This window comes from Urocitellus parryii, chromosome 2 (genome assembly GCF_045843805.1).
Source record: "Urocitellus parryii isolate mUroPar1 chromosome 2, mUroPar1.hap1, whole genome shotgun sequence".
Taxonomy (NCBI): domain Eukaryota; kingdom Metazoa; phylum Chordata; class Mammalia; order Rodentia; family Sciuridae; genus Urocitellus; species Urocitellus parryii.
Genome location: NC_135532.1, coordinates 104,513,715 through 104,528,274, shown reverse-complemented (window position 1 = coordinate 104,528,274; position 14,560 = coordinate 104,513,715). Strand labels below are relative to the sequence as shown.

Here is a 14,560-nt window from a genome sequence, read left to right as displayed (position 1 = left end):
GAGCCAATTCCTACAGAACTTTCCTTTAAATGAAGTCTTAAAAAATATTGTCCTAATGTCATCTTAAGCACCATTGAGAACAGTATGCACAGGATAGACTCGAGCTCCAATTTGAAAGTCCAATATGCCTACCAACTATAGGCTGTTAGTAAATCACACAGAACCACTGTATAAACAGCACTCCACACACACACATTTTTATTGATTCAATACACATCAAGACTGCTTGCTGGTTGGTATAAAAAGAAAGGAAAAAAGGACATCATTTAACTACTTTGTTTACTTGCCTTAGTTTTATAAGTTGTACAGATGTCACACTTGAACTATAAAAAAACCATGATCATTCCTGTCATAGGTCATTCAGTAAAGAACATACATACAAATTTAAACTTGGAGGGGGCTAGACCACACCAACCAAGCATGACTTGTCAGTGTCATTACATTCACTAGTAGAATGAACATTTCAACTTAATTACTCTTGAGATAAGAAATGTGTCCTTGCCTATAAGACTGAGTAACATTTGTTACGTAAATTCAAGGAAACTGAAAAAAGAAACATCATGATAAAATGTGTTATAGTTCAACCTAACATGGATTCATTTGGTTATTCTAACAAGTTCTCAGATTTATATTTTTAATATCTTTAACTTTCCTAAAAGTTAGAATTAAACAAACAAAAAAATTAAAAATGTTACAACCTAGGGTTATAAATCCAATAACCTAGACTCCAATTTCTTAAAAATGTTCTGGGTAAACTGATTCTATTTTGATACATGAAAAACAATGGACTGTGGAAAATATGCAAGAACAGATATTCTTACCAAACCATGAGGGAATTGGGTTATCTGACCTGTTGATTCCTAACAATATTATTAGGTCTAGCAGACAGAAGGTGCCTCAAAAAAAGGTGTGTTGAATGGTCAAGTTTCACTTCAAATTGACAATGCACTTTGGTTCTACACACAGGACAGTCCTATTAACACGTGATTCTAGTTTCACCATGCCAAACAGAAACAAGGTCACCACAATTTCATAAGCATAGTTTAATTTTTTAAAATTTTAACAATTCAAGTAAAAGCTAGTTAACATAAATACAGAATATATGCACATAATTTACAGCCATGTACATAAATGAAAGAAGAGCAAAACTCACATAAACGGGCAAAAGTTACCAACTCTTTAAAAGTTGACGTGTTAGGGGTGGCAGATAGGTCATAATTTAATTGTTCACATACAATGGGGTACACATTCAAAAGTTTTTTAATATAACTGAGTAGGACTAGAATTTTTCAGTTCCTAAAAGGAGTAGCATAAAATCAATGTACAGACTAACGGGAAATATAAGAGCATGATAGAGAGTTAAAAACAGAAAGCATACTGTACTTCATATATTAAAATTCCTTTCAATTTACACCATTCAGAAATGACTATATTCCTAGGAATGTTAAAGTCATGATTAGTACAGTCAGCCTTTTTCTCCTATAGTATGAATCAGTCCCAAAGGGTCCCTACAATTACTACATTTGGGTAGAAGAGCATGTAAACCACAAAAACAGGCACAAGGGATTCTGGAAGAGGGACTAATTTATTACAACCCTGATTCTGCTGGTCCTAAAATAATGCTACTCCACAGTGCACATTAGGTATGAGACAAAAGGTTGGATTAAATAACCTCATGATATTCTATTTTGGTTTCGAAGTTACTAATCAGTTTGGGCCTACTCTAGTAAGGTTGGTTCTACAAAGTTACGTAACCAGAACCAAGACAGAGGTTTCCTGGTAGATTCTTCCCCCGGAATTGAAAGCATTGTATGGTACTCACAACCACAGGGGTGGCACCGTGGTCTCAGATTTGAACTGCGAAACATAGCAAACTCTTTCTGGGAGTGGCTGCTCTATGAGCATAAGCTTTCAGTACCTACTGCCTGAACCTGAAGAAGTTCAATTCAATTTCTGAGAAGATTCTGTAATAAAATACAGACCAATCTGGAGTGCTGATGATCTCCTACCAAAACACAACAACAACAACAACAAAAAGTCCAATGCTCTGATTAACATCTTTGTCTTTAAACATTAGAATAGATTAAAAAATCAACTTTAATTGCATTAAAGCAATTTTCATATGTAGTTTTCTTTTTTGAATTATCTGTCCTAGTGTAAACTATGGCAGAATGTACTCAGGGGAAAAACCAGACTTCATTGCTCCTTTCTAGTTGTTGCACAAATGCAGCCCAAGACTTGAAAAGCTTTTCCTTCTAGTACACACATAATATGCACTTTAAAAGCTGATATAATGCACAAAAGGTCAATTAAGTTTTGCTTGCTAAATATAAACAGAAATAGAATACCATCCTCGAAGGACACTTGTTATGAATTTGCTATAACAAAATGAGATGTTCCTTAGCTGCTGGTTTTCATGTCATTCTTCATTTGTGGGGCACTGAGATCAGTAAGACTAGGGAGTGTGTCCTACATTCAACACATTATTTATGGATCTTCACAAGGCAAATGGCACTGTATTAGGCAGTATAAATGGCACTGAAAAGGCAAACATTATGGAATGAGACCTTCTCTACAGATTTAAGTTAGAACCTCTGGGGTATTCTTCTGGTGGGGAGAGAGCTTAGTATGTTCCTCACTATAAATGTCAAAGCAGAAATTAAAATGAAAAAATGTTAAATAACAAAAGGTAACAAAACTGAATTTGCCTTTGGTCTCCAAATAGATTGGAATATTTTAAATTCCAACTGAGCACCTCAAAAACATCCAGTTACTGCTGATTATAAGGAAGTTAAGGTAGGAGAATTCAAGAGAGCTTCATTGGTGACAGCAAAAAAAAAAAAAAAACCTGCAATGACATGCTGCTTTTCCATAATGTTGTGGCACTGCAGGGTACGAAGAATGCTTAAACACATTATTAGACCTTCAAAATAAAAACCCAGAAAAATGTTATGAACACTGTTTCTCCCTAAGACCAATATTTAAACAACAACAAAAAAAGCTAACATGAAATTCTCTCCTCTCTTGTTCCCGCCCCACCCCCAAGGCCACAAAGTGCATTCACAAGGAGTTATTCTCAAGATAAAGCCATTGCACAAAATGTCAAGTTAAGGTAGACTGAACTGAGGACCACACTGGAGTTCAACTGTAGAAGTTTTATAAACCAGTATAGCAACATCCATAGGCAAAGTCCCTTGACATGGTATAATAGCAGACATCTCATAAGGGCCATATATAGAACACATTTAAAGTCTTAAAAGGTGCAGGTTACTTAATAGCAAAATTTAAAAGTTACATCCTGTCAACATATTTCACTCTAACTTGAATCTTTCTATGATAGACCATTCGAGAAAATAGGACAGAATAAATTTCCATCAGAAGTAACTGTTCATTTATAAACTCTAAGCCAATTAAGATCATTACCTTCTGAATCAGAGGGCTCCTCTTCTATAATGTTTATACTGTCCCACATTAATATCAGCTTTAAAAAAAACTCATAAGGGCAAAACTGAAAATTACCATTTTCTCTACAAATAAATCTAATATATACAGATCTGGAAATGATTCAAAGGTTTAGATTCTTAAAGTGATAGCAAGTAGAGAAAGATTCAGAAGTAGTAAAATTTTCTATTTAACTAAGTGATACTTAATTCAAGTCCATAACAAGTAAATTACTGAAAAGGCATTTGCATTCATTCATGTACCATAAAATTAGGTAAGATTTGAAGACACATTCAAGTCATTGAAATGGCCAAGAATTAATGTTTTACTAGTTTATTTTGTCAAACTACTGTGAGTTTGATATTCTAACAATTTAAAGTCCACATTATGCTCAACATCAAGCACCGGTTAGTCGTGGAAACCAAAACATCTTAATGCTAAAAGTACACAAGGTATTTAGACACAATTTCATTGGTTGTCAATAACAGTTAACTATTGATGCCAAATAGTTAAATTTAAAATACTGTGCCAGGTCCTCTCAGGAAAATGGGAAAATAATACTCAGGATCTATCTATTATTATTATTCTACAGTATTATAGGGATTAAATGCCAGAAGTTAGAAATTATGACTGTCAAATACTATCTTTGGATAGTTGTAGTACAGTATATAATTAGGGATGGCTTTGTTTAGAGACTGAAAAAATGCTGATGGAACAACACTACACTCTGAATGCCATTACTCAACAAACACAACTGCATCTTGTGGACATGGTAGAGAAAATGGCAATTTTGAGAAGGAGTGCTTCTAAAGGCATTTCCTCAAGGGTAGCCAAGGATTGTTCACATTACTGAGAGACTAAGTAATGTGACATGGTTACCACCTCAATCACACTGCTGCTGAGGCACAGTTACATGTTCCCAACTACTTTCCTTCTGTCCACCATGCTGGCTTTGCTACTCCATGGTCCACTGTAATCTTTTTGGTCTTCCCTCTTTGTAGTGTGGCAGCCTTTGCTGCTATCCATTGAGTAGGTAGACCACCAATTCATAGGTGGCCATCATAATGGCTGTGTTTGGAATCTGTCTCACCAGGTGGGTTGTTAGACCACGGTAGAGAGATCCATAACCTTCTTCTTGAACAACCAAAGACAGTGTCTGAAAAAAAGATCTGTATTTTGTTCCCTCTTCACGTAGTCTTGTTCTTACAACTTCTGTTTAGGAAAGAAAGAAAATCATCTTATTTAAATATTATTGTATCTTTACACTCTCACAATACTGAGCACATTCCTTTTCCCATTCTCAGGATATTGACTTTTAACATGTAGCTTACTGAAACCAGTCATATTTCGGTAACACCAAGTTCCTAACATAGCTAAAATCATGTACACCGACTATCAGTTGTATATTAGATAAACAGACACAGAGATAAGGATAAAACTGTTAAGAAGCAGGATAGGAAATGGAGCTAAATGGATACGGAAAGATACAGTGAGAAACAAAAGATTTAACAAAGCAGTACAAAGACACCTCGCTGGGGCTAAGTGTGGCTGAAATTTGCCTCTGGAGATGGAGCATGACTGACTCACAGCTCCTGTCCGACAGCACATACCTGCTTATACCTCATGTTACTTAGCTTTAGTCCCACTGTAAGCTCCAAGAACTGCATTCTGTTGTACTATAATTAAGTAAAATCCCACAGATTCTAAAGATGCTGCGAGCTGGGGTAGCTGTTTCTGATCTAACAGAGTTTACTCACAGAGACTCAACTGTTCTTACCATGTGGATATGCTATAGTTGTGGCACAAGTTTTTGAGGTGGCAGCAGCTAGCATCATTCCCACAAAATCTGATGCTTCTTTCACCGACTCTTCACCATTTTCCATCACAGAAGCAGTTTTACATTCCAGTAGTTTTTGCTTTATACTTTCATAAATAACAAAATGGATAACAGTCTCTGATATGCCAGCGTATGAAGCAGACATGCCTCTATAAAATCCTCTAAGTCCATCTGTCCGATACACTTTACGAACACATTCAAAAGCACCCATTCGCTTTTCCCCACGGTTCCTGAAAGGAAAAATATTGACACTGTATATAGGTTTTTTAAATAAAGTAAATGAAACAGAGTAAAAATATGCCATTCTAATAAAGAATGGTCTTCTTTAACATATAAGGGAAATCAGAATTTTAAAAATACATTCATCTTTCGTAATTCTTATCTTTTGTCCCAAATTTGTCATATTAGATGCATAACATGTAAATAGCTTAATTTACTGAATGCAAAATATATTTCATTGATTCTATAGTTTCACACCCTCCTTACTAGAGTTCAGGTAGTGAGGATAACCAAGAAACTCCAACAGGAACCAAATACTCTGAATGCAGCTCAAGATAAAAACAAGTCCCCCCAAAACCCCAAAACCAAACCCCTCACACTGTATTAATTCCAGTTCTAAGTAACTTAAATATCTGACAACGATGAGATATTTATGATGACAGTACACTACAAAGAAAATTATATAATTGAGTTTCTGTGCATCTGTAGTTCTTCCATCTCCACCCAGACCATCCCCAAGAAGTGAGTGGGTGAGCATCAAATGCCCCACGACCACTTAAAGACAATGGCCTTATTAGTATTCCAGGAAATGGTAAATGAGAACCTATACAGTCATCAAGCACTTCTTCAGAACTGTTCTCAACACAATTTCCTTAATGCAATGGAAGGAAAGACTTGCTTCTGACAGCAGACTAAGTTTCAACGTGGAACAAAACAAAATAAAAAATTCAACAGAAAAAGGTAATAAGGAGGAAAAAAACCAATGAAATGGCTGGCACTGAAATCTTACTGACGTAAATTTGTAGGAAAAATTAAATACTTTTAAATTTTATTTTAAGGAATTAACATACCTTGCATCTAGCTGTAACCGAGTCTTTATAAGCCAAATGGGATTGGTTGCCGTGATTGCAGTAAAACCTAAACAAACACGTTTAAAATGAACTCCAGTAAAGATGAAGACACGATTAACTTTAAGGATCTTTAATTATGACTATAATTAGAGAAAATGTCTATAAGTATTTAAACTATTAATTGATATGTTCTATAAGTATTTAAACTAATAATTGATGTTTTATACTTTTATTTTACAAATTCATATAATCATGAACATCTATCTGACCTTACAATCTTCATAAATTCTCAAATTCTGATCTTAACAAAAGATTCTTTTAAGAGTAAAATCTGATTGTATGTAAACTGCTCTCCTCCTACCTACCCAGAATGCCTGCGCTGTCTATTGCCTAAACTGAATGCAGAAACCCAATGCTACAGACAAACACACAGAAACTTTTTTCTAGGCTACGAAGCATGCACTTAGAACAGCTACTTGGGGGTGTGATTCTTGTCACAGATCAATATGTTCAAAATGAGTTCTACATAAAAACAGTATTTACTAATATTTTTATTCATTTATCAGAAAAGACTTATTTGGCCCCATGAATACTTTCTACAAACATACTTACTAATACTGTTAAAATAATGGTATGACAGAGGTAAGGTTTCTGTTAGGGTTAATAGGACAGATTACTTTTCATACACTTAAACACATACGAAACTCAAAACTTCAGAGTTACAAATTGGAACTTCCCTCTCACTTTCAGAGATACTGAATAAAGTCAGGGTAGAAGGTAGCTCTAAGTTACTTTAACACTAAAGTATTAAGTAGGAACTATCATGCAGAAGGGTAGCCCCTAAGGTGGTTCAATTCTAGGTAGAAAATTACAATTTGTGGAGCAGTAAGTTTCTAGGCTTGTGTATATCTTTTCTTTGACATCTTCCTAGTTTGGGAAAAACAGCAGCACACAAACTGCAATTTTGATGATGGGAATTTATAAAGATTGCTTCATCTACACAAAATAGGGTATTCACATTTTATGTTTACATTTAAAATCAAATACACAAACATTACAGAACTACTTACATCAAGCTACGTTTACTCAACTGGCCCTTAAATTCGAACACTTATATGGAGAAATATATCTAAGGATCTTAACTGTTTTAATATTTTTTATCAAATGCTAGCAGGTCAAGTACATTATTTTTAGCAAGATGGTACTATATTTCACATACTTAATATAAGCACTTTAGGAACAAAAATGCTGTAAAATATTTAGGAATGATTTGTTTTAAAAATTAATATTATATAAGGTGGAACCAATCATAAACTGCTCTTGGCTTTCAAAGTTACTATGGGTAACTACATATGCAAAATAATTTTACTAAACTGTTTACAAAGCTAAATTTGGACTTATAAGATTCTTTTCTCCTGTCTATGTGAGATAATAGCTAAGTCAAATTTTACTTCTCCCTTAACACACTGTTCTAACACTATAAATAGGCAGATGTTACACAAAGGGATGTTCCAATTAAATCTATTTAAGAAAGAAGGTAACTGGAATAAAATTTGGTTGGATAATTCCTTTAATAATTTATAAGAATTATATAGTTCTCTATTTCTCTTACATGCTTTTAATATTATATACATGAACATAAAACTAGAATGGGACCAATGATTTTAGAAGCATCAGTCAGAATTAAACTAATAAAAATTTAGAATCGAACAGTTGTTGCCACACACATTTTTCAATAAGAGATTCTTTGTATGAATATATTCTTGGTGAAAGGAAAAAACAGAAAACTATGCATCAGACTAGTTTAAATATTTTTCTTGCATGATCTGGCTTAACTGAAAACAAAGTTATTAAATGTTTTCTTCTTCTTTGAACCTCATTTTTCTAACTAAAATGGTGAAACTAAAGATATTTGAACCATAATTTTTAAGCAATCAAACATCCATATTCTGATCAAACCACAATTTAATGATTCTTACTTCTGAAATAAGAATCTGATTCTTCTTTCTTAAATATTTATATTAGCTAAATGTTTGTGAGATAAAGGCTCCTTAAGTGAAAAGCTGTTCAGCAGCAAAAATCAATAGAATACATTACTCAAGATGGCAATTACTGATCATTCTTAAAAATTTTAAGTTAAGAAAAACTACCTGCTTATTGAACTTGAAAAGCCTAAAACTGGGAATTCTTATATCAAATTTAGAAAAACTCAATAGCCTAGGTAAAAATTTTCATTTAATTTATTATATTTCATTTGAAAAGATGAACACCAAAGTTTTTTAAGTAAAAGTTCTATTCTAAAAATATAAACTTAGTACCCAAGTTTTTGCCAATAATATTTTTTTTCCAAGACACAAAATTCCCCAAATTTTAGACTGGGAAAAAAAACATTTAAATATGTATATATACATAAATATTTATAAATATTACTATAAATTAAAAATTTGGGGGCTCAAAATATTATTTTAAAATTATTATCTGTGCATATTAGTAGACAATGTCAGAAAGCAAACAACAGGTATTGCTCACTTAACTAAAACTCATTTCCAGGCACAAATTAAACCCATATAAAAGGTCATATGAAAATTCAGGTGAGAAAATATTATCTGATCCCTTAAAATGACTACATTAGTAAGCTATACTTACTATAATTATTCTAACTCAATTCTCCCAATAACTAGAATGAATTCTTAATAAATATACTAGCCTAACTTCCAGCATTCAAACTATGAGTTGAATAAAGAATCTAGGCATAACCCACAGGCTTTTAGTTACTGATCCTTTACCAGTTTAAAACTAGATGGTATTTGAGTCTTATGCTATTACTTCTTCTTAACCAAAAATAATGAACTAATTAGAAATTACTAGGCTAAACTAAATCTAAAAAAATCTATTAATTAGAAAAAAATGAAACAAATGGAAGAAAACAAAAGTTTACTATTAACTTAGAATTACATACAACCAGACAAAGCTAAACAATCTTCCTACTACTTTTAAGATAAGCACACACAAGGTTACTGGGTATGGTGATCCTGAAATTTAGAAACTACCTATTCTTATTTTGCTTTTTAGATTTGTGACAATTTATGCTAACTTATATTAATGTGGAGCACCTAGTAAAACATTAAAATAGACTTAAAACTATAGGAGAGATCCATTTGTGGTTTAAGAAGGATTAGTACTGCTCCAGTTAGTTAAAGCAAGGTGTCAATACAATTGCCATACTGTTAGCTGGGTGATTAGTGTTTTATTAGATAGTCTTAAAAAGGTTTTTAAATGCAATTTTAAAAACATGTTGCTTCATGTAAGATTCCATTTGATAGTGTATACCACTTAAAACCAGATAAACAAATTTCACATACAATAAATCTGCTGAAAATGTTTATTTCATTAAGTGAGTGATACCTGTAGTATTGCATTTTCAGTAATTCATTTTATTTCAATTAACTCTATAAAAACAAAACTCATGTACTGTCCTAAAAAGAACCTTATAAAAAGTATTTTTTTTAAGTAATTAAAACTAAAACAGCTAATATATTGTATCCTGCATTTATTTGGAAAGTCGTGGCATTAAGATCACTATTTTTGGCAGAAGAATAGTAAGCTAAGTATTGACAGACAAGAGAATGAAAACCACTTTTAAATATGTTATGCTAAGTAAGTGAACTATTTTATCTAAAGTTATAGGGCATTATGATATCATTTACAACTATGAATATATACTGTTACCAAATTCTTTGGAAGTCAGGGCTGTTATAGCCAAGCTAAAGACCCCAGGATTACATGACGACTGAAACATACCCCATTCTTCCTTCTAGAAGGATTATTAAGGGATCTGAATTAAATTTCTATAAAATACTCAATAATGCATACACAAATTCAGGAAATAAAAATTCATTTCCCGCCTTCTATTCATTTCACAGCTACTATAAAATCCCAGGGTGTGTTTCTTATACTAGAGGCTGCAAGAGATGCTCAGATCAGTACTCACGAGGTTTAAGTTAGTCCATATTTCTACAGGAAGTGACCTGCGGATGGGGAGCATGAGATGACACGATCTCACTCTTTTCTCGGGAGAAATGTACAGTAAATGCCTAAAATAGACACAGGCTTTTCTGTATCATAACAACAAGCAGTGACCTCATCAGAAACATGTGTACAAATTGAATCCCACTGGAAGGATTTGAGAAATATTTACTGTGAGAGCTAACCTTTTTGAAAAAGTCAAGCTAAAAAAAAGAAAGAAAGAAATATCAAAATGGGCCATTTTATTTATAAAAATGCACCGAGTACTGAAAATCCTGCCATCTGTAGCAGTTTGAGTCCAAATACTTACCTAAAAGAAACCAATTTTGGTCTTAGAAAAAAATGCTAACCTTGTCAATTGGGAATCTAAAAACAAATATTCAGAGGGGATTATCACATTCCATTTTCCTACCATTATTATCTACCATGATTAACAGCTGAAAACACAATTTTCTATTCTTTTAGCAATCAGCCTAGTTAGTAAATCTTTAAAAAAATAAAACCCCACCAGAATATTCAACTAACTTTATTTTAGAACTGTTTATATGTATATATATATTTTTAATAAAATAAAGTATATGCTGCTACAATAGTACCTTTCACTTTTTGCACTCTAGCCAGTAATATTGCACATCCATACTTATGGAATATTTTGGATTATTTTGTACTTAATTTCTTGTGTTCTACAAAACAGAAAACAGGAAAAATATTTACATAAAAACAGACAAAACATCTGTCCAAGTATCCATTTGGCTAAATAATTTGCCACGGACAAATATTATTTAAAAATATTTTATATATGCAAGACAAAAGTTGTATTTAATGAGTAAAAATTTAACCTTTAGTAATGAACTATAAGTCAAACAGAAAAATATATCTTGAATTCATTTCATTTACATTTATAGGGCTATCTATTATATGTTCATGCCAGATTTTTAAAAAAAAATTAAAATTGAGTAATTTAAGAAATTTACCATAAAGAAAGGAGAAATTTAATGATTTTGTTGTATACACATATGTGCTTAGGTGTATACAGAGGGATGTTCAAGCTCATTTTAATAAAACACACACATAAGACAGATATCCTTAATAGCTAAAATAAACTTACTCTGACAAAGGTCGTATGTAGGAGGAAAAATAGCAGGTAAAACATTAAGAAAAGTCAACGTTACTTAGTGTGATTAAATATCCTCATAATTGGAAATTTTATTTAATACATGAAAACTTATAGGTATATTTTACAGACTTAAAAATTCTTACAGCATTCACCTGTAACACTAAAACAAATGAAAAGATTCACTTTAATTGACCTTTTAATTGTTTCAGTAGCTAAATTAAATGTTATCTAAAATAAATTAAATGTTTTGAGTTGATAAAAATGAAACCAGAGGTTACTTGGAATACAAATTAAGTAAACAGTACCTTACTAAAATCCTTAACATGAATGCTAATTGGTGTTGCAAAAATTTCCAGGAAAAATGCTGAATTACCTATTTTTAGTGCATTTTTGATAAGAAAAGTGACAAGGTTAGCTTTTTTTCCTTGAATAGCCAATTTTTAAAAACCTGTTTTTTCACATGACTATATCTCTAAGTATTTCACACCCCAAAATCATTCAGAGTTAGAACTCTAAAAATGATCCTGAAGAAAACTCAGAGCACTCTGGTCTAGATTATTTTAAGAATGAAGGGGGCAAAAGGCTACCTTTATGAGTCTGCACTGAACCATTCAGGATGTAGTTATTTAAAAAAAAAAAAAAAAAAAAAACAAACCTAAAATTGTAATGCTAAAATGTTAAAGCTCATGAATAGTGCAAGGAAACTCTGAAAGCATAATTCTCAGAACAATGTAATTGCAAATAAATATAATATATATCTTAAAATTACACAGTAAGTGTATAGTGCAATAGTCTCTGAACAAGCATGACCATCAATTTGCAAAAATGCAAGGAATTCAAATTGGCAAACAGTATCAATGTACAGATAAAAACAACCTGAGTTAATATTTGTACCCATTTGAGAAAAAAGTACAAAATGACAATTTTACTGAATTTCTTTGCAATGTAATACAAATATAATAGTAAATTCTGGTGAGCTATTTTAATGAAATAAGGTGCTTCAGTGAAAAAAGATATTCTGAACCTCTTAATTTGTAATACTGATATTATAAACATTCAAAGCAATGTTTATCTACTTTCTTGATTTCAATTTTTTCAAAAAGGCAACATTTTTAACATTTTTAAAAATAATTTTCTGGGGTTAAAAATGAAAATCATATACACTGGTAAGCCAGAAATATATTCTTAAAGAACCTAACCCAATAGTTATTAGGTTTATCACTGCCACTACTTTTACCTTATACTCAAAATTTGTAGGGGGAAAATCATATCCATATATTCAACATCTGTAAAACGTACATTAAAAAACAATTCTAGTTTTAACTAGATAATCTTTATCATAAAAGAACTAGTTCTCAAAATCCAAGTCTGTCTACATCAACACTCCATGGATGAGGTCAAGAGGCTCACATAAACTACCTAACTTGCCCAAGATCTCCTTATTGGTAAATCAAAGTATGCGCTATCTTGATTGTTAACTTTGTTGTCCCTTCCAACTTTTAAACTTCAACAGTCAATCAACAATAGCTAAATATGGAAATGTGTGAAAACAATTTGTAGGTATATGCTAGATTTATTATATGGTAAAGACTATCAACCTTTCAGAAATTAGTATTTCAAACTTACACTTAGTTGATTAAATATGTAGTTCAAATTGATCCAATTTATTTCTAAACAGAAAATGGTTAACAGTTTAAGGCACTCATTATTAAGCACATAACTGACACTCTATTTATTGATCATCAGCTGACAAAAGTGGCTACAGTCCACTGTATAAAGCCACAGCATAATTTGGAAATATAAAATATTGTTAAATATGCAACAAATCTCAGAAAACTTAGAAAATTTCTATTTAGAACCAAACTTCATGGCTTTGTCTAACATGCATGGCAGCAAATGATTCCAGAACCAGACTGGTCAAACCAATCTCCCATAGTTTATTTTTAAGGCAGTGCACAGACCTGGGGCAAACTGTTTTAATTCAGAATCATATATACTCATCAATGATGACAGAAGAGTTCCTGGAAACATTTCTATATCAAGCATGTCCACACAGCCAGTGTCTAAATTTCTGGTAGTATCTAGTCTCATTTATGTGGGATGATAAATATATTTTAAAAAATACATACATTATAGTAACTGCTTGGATTATATACATCACTCACAAAAATCTCAGCATTTGAGCACAGGACAAAATGAATACTTTACCAAGAATTGCCGGCACATTTCAGACAGAAGCCAAAACATGCAGCAAAAAGGGGAAAGGCACTAACAGAAATTGAGGAGAGAAGAATAAATTACAGCTCTGTAACTTATAGCGTAATTATGGTTGGAGTCTTAAAATTGTTAAAAGTAAATACTAAACATTCAGTAAATTATAGAACAATATGAACATTATATTATCTATCTCATTACTTAAAGTCCTAAAGACAAAAATGCCAATTTACAACAAATTTTCCATGTACCTAATCAAATCTGTTTAATACAAATAAACATAAAAATCATCTTTGCACATGCTAGTCAGTGAAAGCACACTAATCATCTTAACTTTTCAAAATAAACTCATCAAAATTCAGTATTAAGTCTCTGGGTTTCAGAAAGTTTTTAGTCTTTTAGTATTATACATTCATACCTGCCACAGCAGCCGAAATCATGTGTACCTGGGTAGAATCAGGATCAAACACACCATTCAACGTTTCCTTGGAGTTTGAATAAGCAGCAAAGTATATTGCTCTAAAAATAAAATTTAAATTTGTCAATAAGCACATTGTCTAAATGTAAATTTACCTTCATAATCTCAGAATGGAAAAATCTAAACACCAAGTATCAGTCATATTCTCATATAACATCAGATTAACAGTTTTACGTGAATACCCTTAAATACTTTCTGTATTGATTAAAAAAAAAAAAAAAAAGGACAAACTCCAATGCAAAGTTCCTAGTTTCTATCCTTAAACAATCCTCTACCCAGTACTTTGATGCTACTTAGAAATTGACTAACTGGAGCTGGGCACCATGGCACATGCCTGTAATCCCAGCGGCTAGGAGGTTGAGACAGGAGGATCGTGA

At 32.1% G+C, this 14,560-nt stretch overlaps 1 protein-coding gene across 1 annotated transcript in view; it reads right to left on the bottom strand.

Moving 5' to 3' along the window:
* Positions 1-1,042: 1,042 nt before the first annotated feature.
* Slc25a36 (solute carrier family 25 member 36) overlaps positions 1,043-14,560 on the bottom strand; it is a 32,228-nt gene continuing 18,710 nt past the window's right edge. Inside the window, exons 4-7 of the mRNA XM_026385002.2 lie at positions 14,124-14,224; positions 6,349-6,415; positions 5,219-5,508; positions 1,043-4,653 (exon numbers count right to left, since the gene is read on the bottom strand). Of these exons, the coding sequence (XP_026240787.1) occupies positions 4,460-4,653; positions 5,219-5,508; positions 6,349-6,415; positions 14,124-14,224 (652 nt within the window). The 3' untranslated portion in view covers positions 1,043-4,459. The remainder of the gene's footprint in view (positions 4,654-5,218; positions 5,509-6,348; positions 6,416-14,123; positions 14,225-14,560) is intronic.